The 13,082-nt window shown below is 38.2% G+C and overlaps 1 protein-coding gene across 2 annotated transcripts in view; it reads right to left on the reverse strand.

The window, feature by feature from the left end:
* The window catches only part of LOC134532105 (protein amalgam-like), a 297,722-nt gene that overhangs the window by 118,888 nt on the left and 165,752 nt on the right, over window positions 1-13,082 (reverse strand). For both annotated transcript variants that reach the window (XM_063368413.1, XM_063368414.1), the window contains exon 4: window positions 10,937-11,058. In XM_063368413.1, the coding sequence (XP_063224483.1) occupies window positions 10,937-11,058 (122 nt within the window). The remainder of the gene's footprint in view (window positions 1-10,936; window positions 11,059-13,082) is intronic.

Here is a 13,082-nt window from a genome sequence, read left to right on the forward strand (position 1 = left end):
GGTTAGAGTTAAAATAATATCTTCGTTAAAGTAATAAACATATTTGAATTAATGAGTGCAAATAAAAGTAAATTCATCAATTAAATTGTAGATTTCATTTCACTCCTTCTTTGTATCCATACAAAATAGTGATAATTCAATAAAAATGATTCAATTTTATTCATAAAAGTATGCAATCATTTCATCAATGTTTTGTTATGACGTTGTCACCGTAAACCGACTTAACAGACAACCAATTTTTATTCTGAAAGTTAATAACTCATACTAAAAACAGGGTCAAAATTATTGTTTATACATTTCCAAGGAGTGTTTGTTTATTTATTGTGAAAAGGGCAGTTTGACTTTTTTTTATTAATGTGGCAGTCATAGTTTTATGAGATAAACCTGAAGCGATGTTGGGATTAATAATCCTTTTTTTTCCAGTAAACACACCCCTCACTCCCTGTCCTAAGGAGGTTAGACGTCCCTGTACCAGCTCTACTGGTAAACACCCCCCCCCCCCCCCTTTCTCAATGTTTTTTGAAATCTCAAGATGTTATTTTATTATTTTTATTTTGAGTGACATTTTGCAGATGTTGACGGAGTCCGAGTGCTTCCGCCACATCAAAGAGGGCATCCAGACTTGAATACAATCTGCATCGTGAGCTGCCCTAGCCAGAGTCACCCACTGTTTCATGACTCCCTGAGGTTTTGTCAGGATATCAGGAACTTTAACATTTACACAGACTTTGTCCCAACCCATAAGCAAGAAATAGAAGGATAACAATTTCAGTTGTATCAAATTGGTCATTTTTGGCATGCATATAAAACTGCATTGTAGATCTTCCATATTGGATACATTTCAGATTCCCTCTAAAAAAAGGGAAACTATCCTAAATCAGATCTTAAAACTCTTCAAAGTATCACAATAATAGCTTATAGAAGAAAGTTGTATACTTTTCAGATATTGTGCCACAAAATAGGCCGTTAAAAATTCCCAAAGTAATTTTTCAAACTGCCCTGTGACTTGGAAACGTTTTTTTTTAAATAAATATTTGGATACAACCAAAAAAATCACTACTGCATCGAGCCCCAACGGGTTTAAATACCTCACGGCCTCCCCACTAGTTCAATCACAAATTTCAGGAAGCCCCGGGGCAGGTCAGACGTAACAAATAAAACACTAAGAACTGTTTGGGCAAACTCAACACTTGATTTATACCCACAGAGAGAGAGAGAGAGAGAGAGAGACAGAGAAATAGCGAGAGAGATAGAGAGAGTGATATAGAGATAGAATCTCCTCAAAGGGCCACGTACACAAATAAAAAGGAGCTCGAATCTTGACATAGCTTCTCATCGCACATATTAGAATAACGTTTAATTGAAAAATCCCCTAAAGCATCGATTAAACATCATGACAGCTAGTTAATTATCCCCAGAACTAACAAAAAATAGTGGTGTTTTTAAATTGCATTCAAATGAGGTGCTTGGTTATTAAAAAGTGAAATAAATTATATTTTATAAAATTAATATCTTAGCCAAGCTATATTTATTCGTTAAATTCCATATTTAAATATATCTATTGAAATAAACCCTGTAAAAACTTTAATATAACAATAAACCAAAAGTAGCCCTATAACTCAAAACTAACAAGAATACACGTAACAATTATAAATATTTTTAAAAGGAAATAATTTTCAAACTGTCATAAAGCTCAAGAAAGGAAAATATACTTTGTTTAGGAGGAAAAAAATGTCTAAACACACAAATAAATAAAGAATCTCATTGTCGATAGTTAACTGGAACTTCAAACATTGTACAGCATGTCTCGCATTGTCAGCAAAACTTCAGTACTCGTTTCCTGTTACCATACAATTTTACAATTTAAAAGGTCGTGGATTCACAAAAGATGCTATTTTAATGAAAAAAGTATTCAGTTTATATTTACTGAAATGTTCGCGGTGGAAAGTAAACTGAGGAAAGTGTGCTCTGTGGCTCAGCCATAGACATTCTAAACTTTAGAACGTGTAATGATTCTCAAGTAGAAGGAAACAGGCAGTTCCCGGCCAGCCTGAATCCGCCCTCCAGGGCCTCGCCGCGGTGCAGTTAGAGCCGCGGCTGTGTCGTACCTCCGTCTGCCTGACGCTGATTGGCCACTCCCGGTATCCCCCCCCCCCCCCCCCTGTGAGGCCGCAGACAACCAACCACCGGCCTGCATCGCCTCCAACAGTCTGCCGGTCACCGCGTGGCTTTCGGCCACACGAGCTACCTTCTCTCTGCTTTTCTTTTAGTTGGCAACCCTGGTTGATAAGTGCAAAACGTTTACGTATTTTAGTTAATGCTTATATTTGGTGAGATTTCGCTGGAACACTATAGCAAAAGGACTTATATGCATTTTTTTTAAATTTAGTAATATTAGATATTATTTATTTTAACGTATTTTATTACATGTCGTCTTTGGTAACTATAGCACAGGTAACAAGTAATTGCCACATCATAAAGTTCTTCGATCTACAGTATATTATATTTTGTATAAAAAAAAGTGTGTGATTTAAATAAAGATAAAATTATTTTCAATATTTCTTTTTTCTTTTATAGGTTCCGTACAAACCTTCCACACTATAGTCAAGTTTAATTTAATCTGCTTTTATCTTTAGCTTTGTTTTGCGCGACGCCGCATGAGTGGGCGGTTTACTCGTTTAATGGTAATTGTAGAAGTTTTTTTTTTAAATAAGGTTTTATTTTCATACTTTTAGTCATTCTAGCCCAGCAGGTGTCGGCGACGTGGAATTTCATTATTATTGATCAAACGAAAAACCACAACCGAAGAAGGAAGGACTGTGTTTTGGTGTTTAATAGCATTCTAAATTATTAAGGCTTGATGTCCGACGCCCTCTTGGTAATTTCATTTCCTCGTCACTTCTTGTGTTTAAAGAAAGATCAATTACGATAGCTCTCCTGAAAGTTAGGTCTCACCATGAATATTGTATTTTTTTTTTCAGATAGTTACCAAAACTCGTAAAAGTCACTCAAGTGTTTAAAACCATGCCTACTTGCGTGGCATTTACAGCTCGCAATAAACGGTAAGTAAATATCTGGTGACGAAATATGCGATCAAAAAACAAATGAAAGAAAGCTACTATGATATTTGCTAGAATATCCCGTAAAACAAAGTACGTTAGCCCAGAGTAAAAAAGAATTTAAAAAAAAGTAACACATCAATAGCTCGATGTCGGCTGTCTACGTATGTCGAGTGTCCATGGAAGTTCGTGTCAGATTCAACGATACCAACGATGGTATCAGAATGTTGACCTCAACTTATCAGTCTCCATGTGTCAAACTCGACACTGAGTCGGGTCTCGCCTGAACACCACCACTCACTGCAAGCAAAATAATATATTTTACCAATAATGAATCATCACTTAAGGTAAAACTTGCTTGCTCAAATGGGGTCTAACCTGCATATTTAATTCAAAACAGAACGAAAAGTAACCTATGTCCAAAAACTTTGAGGGGTGGCAGAAACTAAGCAACAAGTAGTCAAAATTAAAGAAATTAATAGCAATCACATTAAATTAAAAAAAATTATATCATAGGCCTGTATCAAAATATTAACCACAAGAACAACAAATTAATAGACATTTGTTTGGATTAGGTATTTGGAGAGCTAGAACATTTTTCCTGAAACTAATATGGCCAAAAATTTTACAATATTTAGTGAAAATGGCGCAGAAAAATGCAGAAGATGCAAAAGGGAGAACTAACTTTATGAATAGTCGTATATGAAATCTAAATCTATCTTGACTTGACAGGTGCACCACACAAAGACGAATCCACAGATAACTCCTTCATTACGGGCAAAACATATTAAATGAAAAATTTAAAAAAATGATTGTGTACTTATGTACGTGCGTTATAAGTTATACTTATTTTTTATTTAAGACCCAGAAGTATTTTTAAATTTATTTTAACGTAATTTATTTCAATAAATACTGAGAATTTAATATTAATTTAAACATGTGTATGAAATTAAATATTGAATTGATTAAAGTAATCATTATAAATTTTAATTAATAATGATATTAAATATACTGAATGTTTATAAAATTTGTTACTTTCAATTATTTATTAAATAAAAAATTTATACATTTGAGAACATAACCTTACTCATTAAAATGCACTTGAAAAAAATTATAAACATAATTTCTATCACTAATATTCACAATATATAAATGTTTTCAATTATATGGATCAGTATTCGATATCAATCACTAACTTTCTGAACGCGACTCACATGATGTTCCGCACCAGCCGCTAGAATTTGCCAATAGAGAAGCTACACCGACTATAGAACCTTTCGATTTGCAGAGCGAAACGTTAAACAATATAATTGACGTCTCCAATTTAAAAAAAAAGACTTGAAAAGATAATAAACATCGACTTGTACATAATTATTTTTGAGGAATTTTTTTATAATACTGTATATTTGTTAAAATTAATTAAAAAGTTAATACCATAATATTATATTTTCTGAAAACGTAAAATAAATATAAATTACCAAGTATTAAAGGATAGTTGTAATACAATAAATTTTTGTATTTTATTACCGATGCGAATTCAAAAAAGATAACATATGCCTACCTAGTGTGAAATAATCAATCCAATGGACTAAGCTATTATTTCACGTTATTATAGCAACTAAATAAATAAATAAATAATATGTGTTTATGTATATTTACATAAAGCACAATATTTGAGATCTTTAATCTGTTTTTATAAAAATTTAAAAAAAATTCCACAGCCCAGTTTTGAATCACATCACTATACATTACCAACCGCTCACGTTATCACAGCGTTACGAAGCCTGACAGATTTTCGTAAGGAGAATATGTATTATAAGTATTGTAATACCGGTAGGTATTTTAAAACTTGAAAACTTTCTCTTTTCTGTGAATATTTTAGTTTACCAAATATATTTCAGGGTAGTTTCACTATCGTAAAGGTTCATTTGGGGCCCCAATAGGTTCGGATGTCCCCTAAAGTGACCTTATATATAGGGACCGGAAAAATTCGCTGGTTCAATGACCTCTAGGATGAACTTTATAGTTCTACGTACACTCGGTCAAATGTCACCCTCTCATTGGCTGCTGTCTTGTGTAGGTGTCCCAAAGTAGCGGCCTGTGATTCGACACAGCTTCGGTTGAGTGTTTCTCACTGGCCCGGAGTCATCCAGGTGAGTTGTGAGCCAATAGAGGCAGCACTTAGGTATAACTATTTGAATTTCAGGCTGTCGTGAAATGAATCCGCGAATTTTTCCGGTCTCTACTTATATGGGTTTATATTCATAAAAGTGGATCCGCCATCTTGCTGTGCACGGGCATTGTTAAAGTTCACTCTCATCATTTTTCCATAACGCGCCTAAAGAAGTGTAACTTCAAAAAACAGTAAATCAGACTCTGATATTTGCTGGCCATTATAGAAATATAAACAATACCATTCTTTTCTCTAAAAAAAAAAAACCACCACCCTTTGGTGACCCTCTCTTTCTCTCTCAGTGCTGTCTGTGTTGGGTCTGCATCGTGGTTCTGCTCTCTTTTTTTAATCTGCTCAAAACGCCGTATGTATATAGGCCTATAGATGGTACATATATATATATATATCATACAACCCCTCCCCCTTCTCACCAACTGCCCCTCAAATCCCCTGGGAATTTGTAACGTCTAAGGAGGCAACTAAATCCTTATTGAACATAGTCGTTATTATACTCGGCACAATTCTTATTTCTAAACTTTCAACATTTCTTGTTGTTACCCAACACATCTACCCATTCGTTGGTTGCTCTGAATGTTTATAGTTTTAGCAATACACAGCAGTATTCTATCTAAGACTTTATAATTTTTAACATGACGATTTTTTTTTCCTTTTTCCCAAAATAATTCTCAGTTAAGCTTAATTATACTTATTTATCTCGTCCTCAAGTGCGTTTTCGGTGCACGAGACATAAAACCATAGTATTAAGGTAGTTCTTGACCTTACACACGGTCACAGCACATTGATTTTTGTCGTGCCACTCTTGTCATATTGCCCTCAAAATGTGGCCCTGTACATTTCGCCATTTCAGCCTCGAAATTTCAAAATAAAATAATACCTATCGACCTATAGCCCTGCCGACTGAGACTTCGAAATGTTGTTGGTTGAGCTCTTCTCGTATTCCTCAAGGGCCCCTTGCCACCCGGGCACACACACGGCGCGCAGAGCTTCAGGATAAACCACGTGGTTTGAAAACCACTCGAGACATCCGAGTGGCGTCTGTTTACGAAAGAAAAAAATTGGTTGTTTGTAAAGTCGGTTTACGGACGATAGTTTAACGTAACAACGCTATAACAAAACATTGATGAAATGATTGCATACTTTTATGAATAAAATTGAATCATTTTTATTAAATTATCACTATTTTGTATGGATACAAAGAAGGAGTGAAATGAAATCTACAATTTAATTTATAAATAATTTACTTTTATTTGCACTCATTAATTCAAATATATTTATTACTTTAACAAAGTGATTATTTTAACTATAACTTTTATACATGTTTGCTATTTAACTTCTTCCAATCTGTGTTATTCTGTTAAGGATAGGACTACGATAGGAAAAGTAGGGAACGAATGGGAGTGTTTTCAAGTTTAATGTGCCTCGAAAAAGTCAAATCGACGGTTGTTCCAATCGAGTGGAAGAGAGATAGATGCGGCGCAAGCGTACAATGGGCGTAACGGGACACAGCGTTACGGGACACTTTTTTTCGTGCGTGCAGCCGGCGTTCATCGCGACCCACCGGCGGGGGAACCGCTGCTTTAAAGCAATTAAGCGACTTGCATTACACATTAATCCTCACTTCTTTAGCCGTGCGATTGGCGCGCTCGAAGCACCAGCGAGCGTCGCACTTGTCACCCCGCCTGACTGGCACAGATACGCCCCGGCAACGCGGGGCAACTGGTCGACCAGCAGTAGGGTCAGCTGACCGGCGAGGCAGACAGCTGTGGAGAGACGGCTCGCCTGTCTGCTCGGTAGCGGGGTATAGCAGCTCCCTCGCATCTCGGGGTCAGCTGTACCAGGAGGGGGTGTGTGTGCTGGAGGGGTGGAGGGGGTTTAATTAACGAGCTGCGGCGAGGCCGTCGGAGGCGACCGGGAACAAGTGCCGACCGCGGTAATATCCCGCGGTGGGCGGGGCGGGGGAGGAGAGGAAGGTTTCCGTTTGCTCGCGCCCACTCACGTCCTTACGCCTGGGCCGGCGCCAGCTCCCGTCGATACCCCCACTCCCTCCCTCTACCCCCCTCATCACTGCCTGCCTGCTGCTCCGTGTTTGTTCTCCTCAGTGGCCAGGGGGGATGGTGGAGTCTGGCAACCCGACAACACAGCAGGCAGCTCAGTCCAGTGACTGGTCATATCACTGGAACAAGGTTCCAGCGGAGCGCAGACAGACGTGATCTGAAGTTGACCTTTTTGACCATTAAAACTAGGGAATGCAACTGAGAACTGCCTGAAAAGTTTTGTGGCACAGGTGGTTAAGGCACAACATCATATTTATTAATGCAAAAAGAACCCTTAAAGTATTTATCTCTTTTTAGCAAAAATAAATAAATAGAGGGTTGTCTGTAAAGTCGGTTTACGGACGATAATTTTACGTGTTTAATCATCGTGCATTATTTCGCATGGGGACAAACACTAGTACATAATTAATCCAGTACATCTGAAGTGGTTTTTGCGTCAATTTATTTCGTTGTGCGCAAGCAGGAATCACAATTTTGTATTTTTTTTGGCATTGGTTATTGCTAGGGACCAGAAAAATTCGCGAATTCAATGACCTACAAGATAGACTCCAAGATACTCTATGCAGTCTGACAATTACATCTGCTCATTGGCTACTGACTCGTGGCAACTATTAACTAGAATGCTTTTGATTCGATAATTCTTTCGTTGAGGATTATTCATTAGCTCTGATTCCTTCAGACAACCTGTCGTTCAATCACTGAAGCAGCAAAAGGTTAAACACATTTGGATTCTAGCATATCGCGAAATGAAAGCGCGAATTTTTCCGGTCTCTAGGTATTGCTTACATTAAAGGCTTCAAAAATCTTTTAGCCAGACTGGCCAGAAATTATCACGTAACAGTAAATATAATTTGTTCATCGACAGCTGTCACTGAGAAGACTTGAAGAGGTTACATGTGATTCGCCCTTCAATTTTTTGCATGATTACTTATTACTCAAAGCCCGCTGTGCGTGATACAGCCTATAGTGTGGTCACATGTGTGTACAAAATTACAAATATTTAAGGGTTCATCTACTTACTGTATGAACTCGCGGAAATATTACCGTCGCTGCTAATAATAAATTTTCAAGCTGTGTGTCCGAAGTGAAGACACAATTAGATAAATGTTCACTACCGTTGAGCGTGAGAGCAGTGTTAGGGGATCTGGCAGTGTTGCATGCGGGGCACCCTGTATAGCTCGCAGGAGGCAATAAGCCCGGGAGAAGCGTGGGGAGGCGAACATCTCCGCTTTGTGACGCAGCGTGACTCGTGGATGGCAGCAGCCTCCAGCACCGTCCATTGTCGGCGCGCTCTTGTCGCGTTTATCGACCACCCGCGCAGGTCCCTTGCGCCTGCCGCGCTACAGGCCCGCTGTACCGCCACGCACGCCTGTCGTGCGGGTAGCCTGCGCTCTTTACACACGTTGTAATATGTACACCATATGCAACACTATCATGAGCATTCTAACTTACTTAAAATTCATAAAACTTAAGAGCCTCCTTTTTTAAGTTATCCATTTTATGTCTTTATTTTATTTTATTAAGTATCTTCAGTTGGTTTCTTCTACCTTCTTCCTCTAATAAGTTTTATGTTGTATCTTTTATGATCTTTCATAAAAAATTGGTTGTCTGTAAAGTCGGTTTACGGACGATATTTTAAAAATATATCGTCATAACAAAAAATTAATGAAATTATTGCATAGTTTTATGAAAAAAATTGAATCATTTTCATTGAATTATCACTATTTTGTATGGATACAAAGAAGGAGTGAAATGAAATCTACAATTTAAGTGATAAATTTACTTTTATTTGCACTCATTAATTCAAATACGTTTATAATTTAACGAACAGATTATTTTAACTATAACGTTTATACAAGTTTGATATTTAACTTCTTCCAATCTGTGTTATTTTGTTAAGGATATGACGAGGATAGAAAAAGTAAACGAATGGGAGTGTTTAAAGTTTAATGTGCCTCAAAAAAGTCAATTCGATGGTTGTTCCAATCGAGTGGAAGAGAGATAGATGCGACGCAAGCGTACAATGAGAGTAAAGGGACCTTGAGTCATACTTTTTCGTGCGTTCAGTCGGAGTTCATCGATTTATTAGACGTTGACACGTCAAAAGAACTCCACTCATGTATTTTAACATTCTTCTTTTTTTACCACACTTGAAAGATCTCTTTTGATGCGGAAAGTCTTGTGTTGACGTGTCACCCAACTGGTATCTTCTCTTCTTTTCGTAGTTACTCATGATCTTCTTCTATCACTCATTACAGTTTAAGGGTGGCATTTACTTCCCTCCGTGTATTTTGTTATTACTGTGATCCTCCTTCATTTTATTCGTCAACTTCTCTCTTTGGGCCTTCATTATATCCTTAATGTTAGTATATTGCATTTATAATCTTTTTATTAGAATATGTAAACGCCCTTGGACATGTATTCACTTCTTTTTTCTTCATAATTTTTCTTCAGCCTCGATGTTATGGGACTTACCAAAAAAAATCTTCCTCAAAGTTCAAGAGTCACATTCTTCCATGTTTGGTGAGTCTTCTAATCTTGAACAACTTCGTGTGTATCCTCGCATCGGTAACGCGACAGTAAGCCAAAAAATTACTTGGCCGAAATTTTCGGTCAAACGACTTTCGGTCCGTATGTTCGTGTATCGTGTTGCGATGAGTAAGGTGCCATCTCGTCTGTTCCGCAGCACCAGAGGTCGGGGTGGTTGGCAAGGGGGGGGGGGGATGGACGGGGGGGGGGACCAGCTGGGTGCGGGGGTCGCCATCTTGCCGGAATGTCTCCGTGTCGGGTCGACTAATGAAGCGCCGCTGTTAGGCCGGAGTTAGGAGGCCTGTGGCGTGCGGGTGTGGGGCAGGGGGGGGGGGATACCCTCGCTAGGAGGGAACTTCGCCACCAGGACAATCGCTCCTCGTCCTGGACACAGAGTCGGCTGCAGTACAGAAGAGGAACCTGCCACGGGAAACCCAGAAATCAACGAACGAACGAGAACTGTCCTGACACCTGCGCGCCAGATACAGAACTGAGGAGTCAACAATATTATCTTTTGTTCGCACTATTAGCTAAACCCCAACAAAAACAAATGCAGGAAAAGACGTGACGAATAATAAGTTTCCTAGAAAGGACTTGATCATGAGCCAACCGCCAATGTTAAAGAATTAAGAAACAAAGAATTTTTTTCTATGTTTTATTTTGGTTAGTCGCAAAAGAATGAAATGATACTGCAAGTCACTCACAAATACCTCTACATTATAGCAGAACGTAAATCACAAAAAAAATGTAATATAGATGGTAAAACAATAACAGATTCTCAGCTAAATTGGGTTAAAATTTATGTATCCTTTTAAGTTCTAAAGAAAGGACATTACTCAAGTTTATGAAGCCAGAAAAGTTTTTGCTAGTGAAAATGGCATTGAAAGCGAACCAAAAATTGTAGCAAAAACCATTTTGCGGCTCAAACACTGTCCGGTTTGTTAGTTTGGCAGACATTACTAAGGTGTTATCTTGCACGCAGTGAGTGCGTTCTTGCGGTATGAATCTATGGCACTTGGAATGAAACAGTTTCATCAAGGAAGCTGCTAAGAAGGAGGTCTTCCTCGTCCTTGGAGGTCCTTAAGGCGGGGAGCACTGACCTTGCGCGTCCAGGTGATGGTGGGGGGCGGGTTGCCCGAGGCGCGGCACTCCAAGGTCACGGTGGCGCCCTTCTTCACCTCCACCACGCCGTTGGACGACACCTGCTGTATCCTCGGTGGCACTGCACAATACCAGCACCGCCGTCAAGCACACTTGTCCCCGCGCACCGCGTTCACCACACGCCTCTCGCAACAGTCACCATGGTGTATCACTAGGGACACCTGTATTTCACGAATACATTTCGTGTCAAGGTATTTCACAAAGTACTGTAGCTTTTCTCCTGTGGTTATTGGCTGAGGTTGGTGAGAGGTGTCGTCCCGCTCTTGACGGGGCCAATGAGAATGTGGTCACCATACTGCTGCACCCTCACAATTTGCCATGACTAGAGACCTGTAAAATTCGCGGATTCATTTCGCGATAGGATAGAGTCCAAATTCTTTTGACACTATTTTGCTTCAGTGATTGGGCCACAGTTTATCTGAAGGACTCTGGGCCAATGAAAAATCTTTAACAGAAGAATTAGCGAATCACAATCATTCCAGTCAACAGGTGTTACGAGTCGGTAACCAATCAGCAGATGTAATTTGCACGACTGCGTAGAGGATCATGGAGTCTATCCTTTAAGGATTTGAAAACGCGAATTTTACAGGTCTCTAGCCATGACTCTTAGAAAAAGCTGCAGTGTTTTGTGAAATACCTTGAGATGAATTGAAATCGCGAAATACAGGTGTCGCTATGTATTACCATGGGAGCTGCAGTACTGTTACACTCTTTCATTGTTCAATATTTTCATCGTTAAATATGTAGTTGGGAGATATGTGTTGAAAATTTTTTTAAAATTCGTAAATACTTTCATTCAATGCTCTTTAACTTCCTCTTTTCATTAAACCCGGCGGAGATAAGAAATTCCAAATACTTCGGTAGATATTGAAATTTTTTTAATTTTCATCACAATACCTGTGCATTCATGCAGTTCATGTTTTCCGTCGCAGATATTCGCGACGTAGGTGAACGACTACATCATTTTCTACTAATGGCAAAGGAATTGTACCCGCCTCTACCTTAGGTGATTTTTTAACGTTTCAAATTTTAATGTTTTGTTTGTTATTTGGATATTGTTGCGCAAGTAATAAGTAAAAAAAATACGTGAGTTACTGTGGTTCATCCTTTGTCCCTGTTTGTTAGGTCAGGTCAGTTACATTATAAATAATTTAAAACTAAACAACCATTTAAATTAATTCATATTATTTTTAATGTCCGCTTAGTTTGAAAGTATTTATAATGTAACTGACCTGACCTAATCGACCATTTTTATTAATTAGGCAATCACGAACACACGGAAAAATAAAAAAAATGGCAACGGTCGAATGATTGCACAGGTCTTGTATTGCAAAATAAGATCGGCGATATCTCCTAAAGTATTTTTAATTTCTTATCTCCACCGGGTTTTTATGAAAAGAGGAAGTTGAAAAGCCTAGAATAAAAGTATTTTCGGAATTTTAAAAATTTTTTTTACAAATATCGCCCAACTACATATTAACCTTTTCATCTTCAATTTTAGAAGAACTCTGGTTACAAATTATTCAGGGATATTCGTAAATTTATGGGCACTGAATCCATTCTCTTTGGATATGAATCCAATAGAATATTCTTAGTATATTACCGCAATATTTAAAAACTGGTTAAGTCTACAGCAAGAACACACTTCTTTTGTCCACGTGTGTATTTACTTTTTCTTTAGAACTAAACATACAGCGGGAAAGTAAAAAATACAAATTATTAGAGACCGGAAAAATTCGCGAATTCATTTCGCGATAGGCTAAAATACAAATAGTTATACCTCAGTGCTGCCTCTGCTATTGGTTCACAACTCACCTGGATGACTCTGGGCCAATGAGAAACACCCAACCAAAGCTTTATCGAATCACAGGCTGCTACGTTGGGACGTCTCACAAGACAGCAGCCAATGAGTGGGTGATATTTGACCGAGTGTACGCAGAACTATGGAGTTCATCCTGGAGGTCATTGAACCCGCAAATTTTTCCGGTCCGTACGAATTAGTTTTTATGAAGATTAAGTTACTTGAAATTATGAATAAACTCTTCGTTTGTTTGGGTTAAATACTTCGTTGAAATTCTGTAAATT

This window comes from Bacillus rossius, chromosome 5 (genome assembly GCF_032445375.1).
Source record: "Bacillus rossius redtenbacheri isolate Brsri chromosome 5, Brsri_v3, whole genome shotgun sequence".
Lineage (NCBI taxonomy): Eukaryota > Metazoa > Arthropoda > Insecta > Phasmatodea > Bacillidae > Bacillus > Bacillus rossius.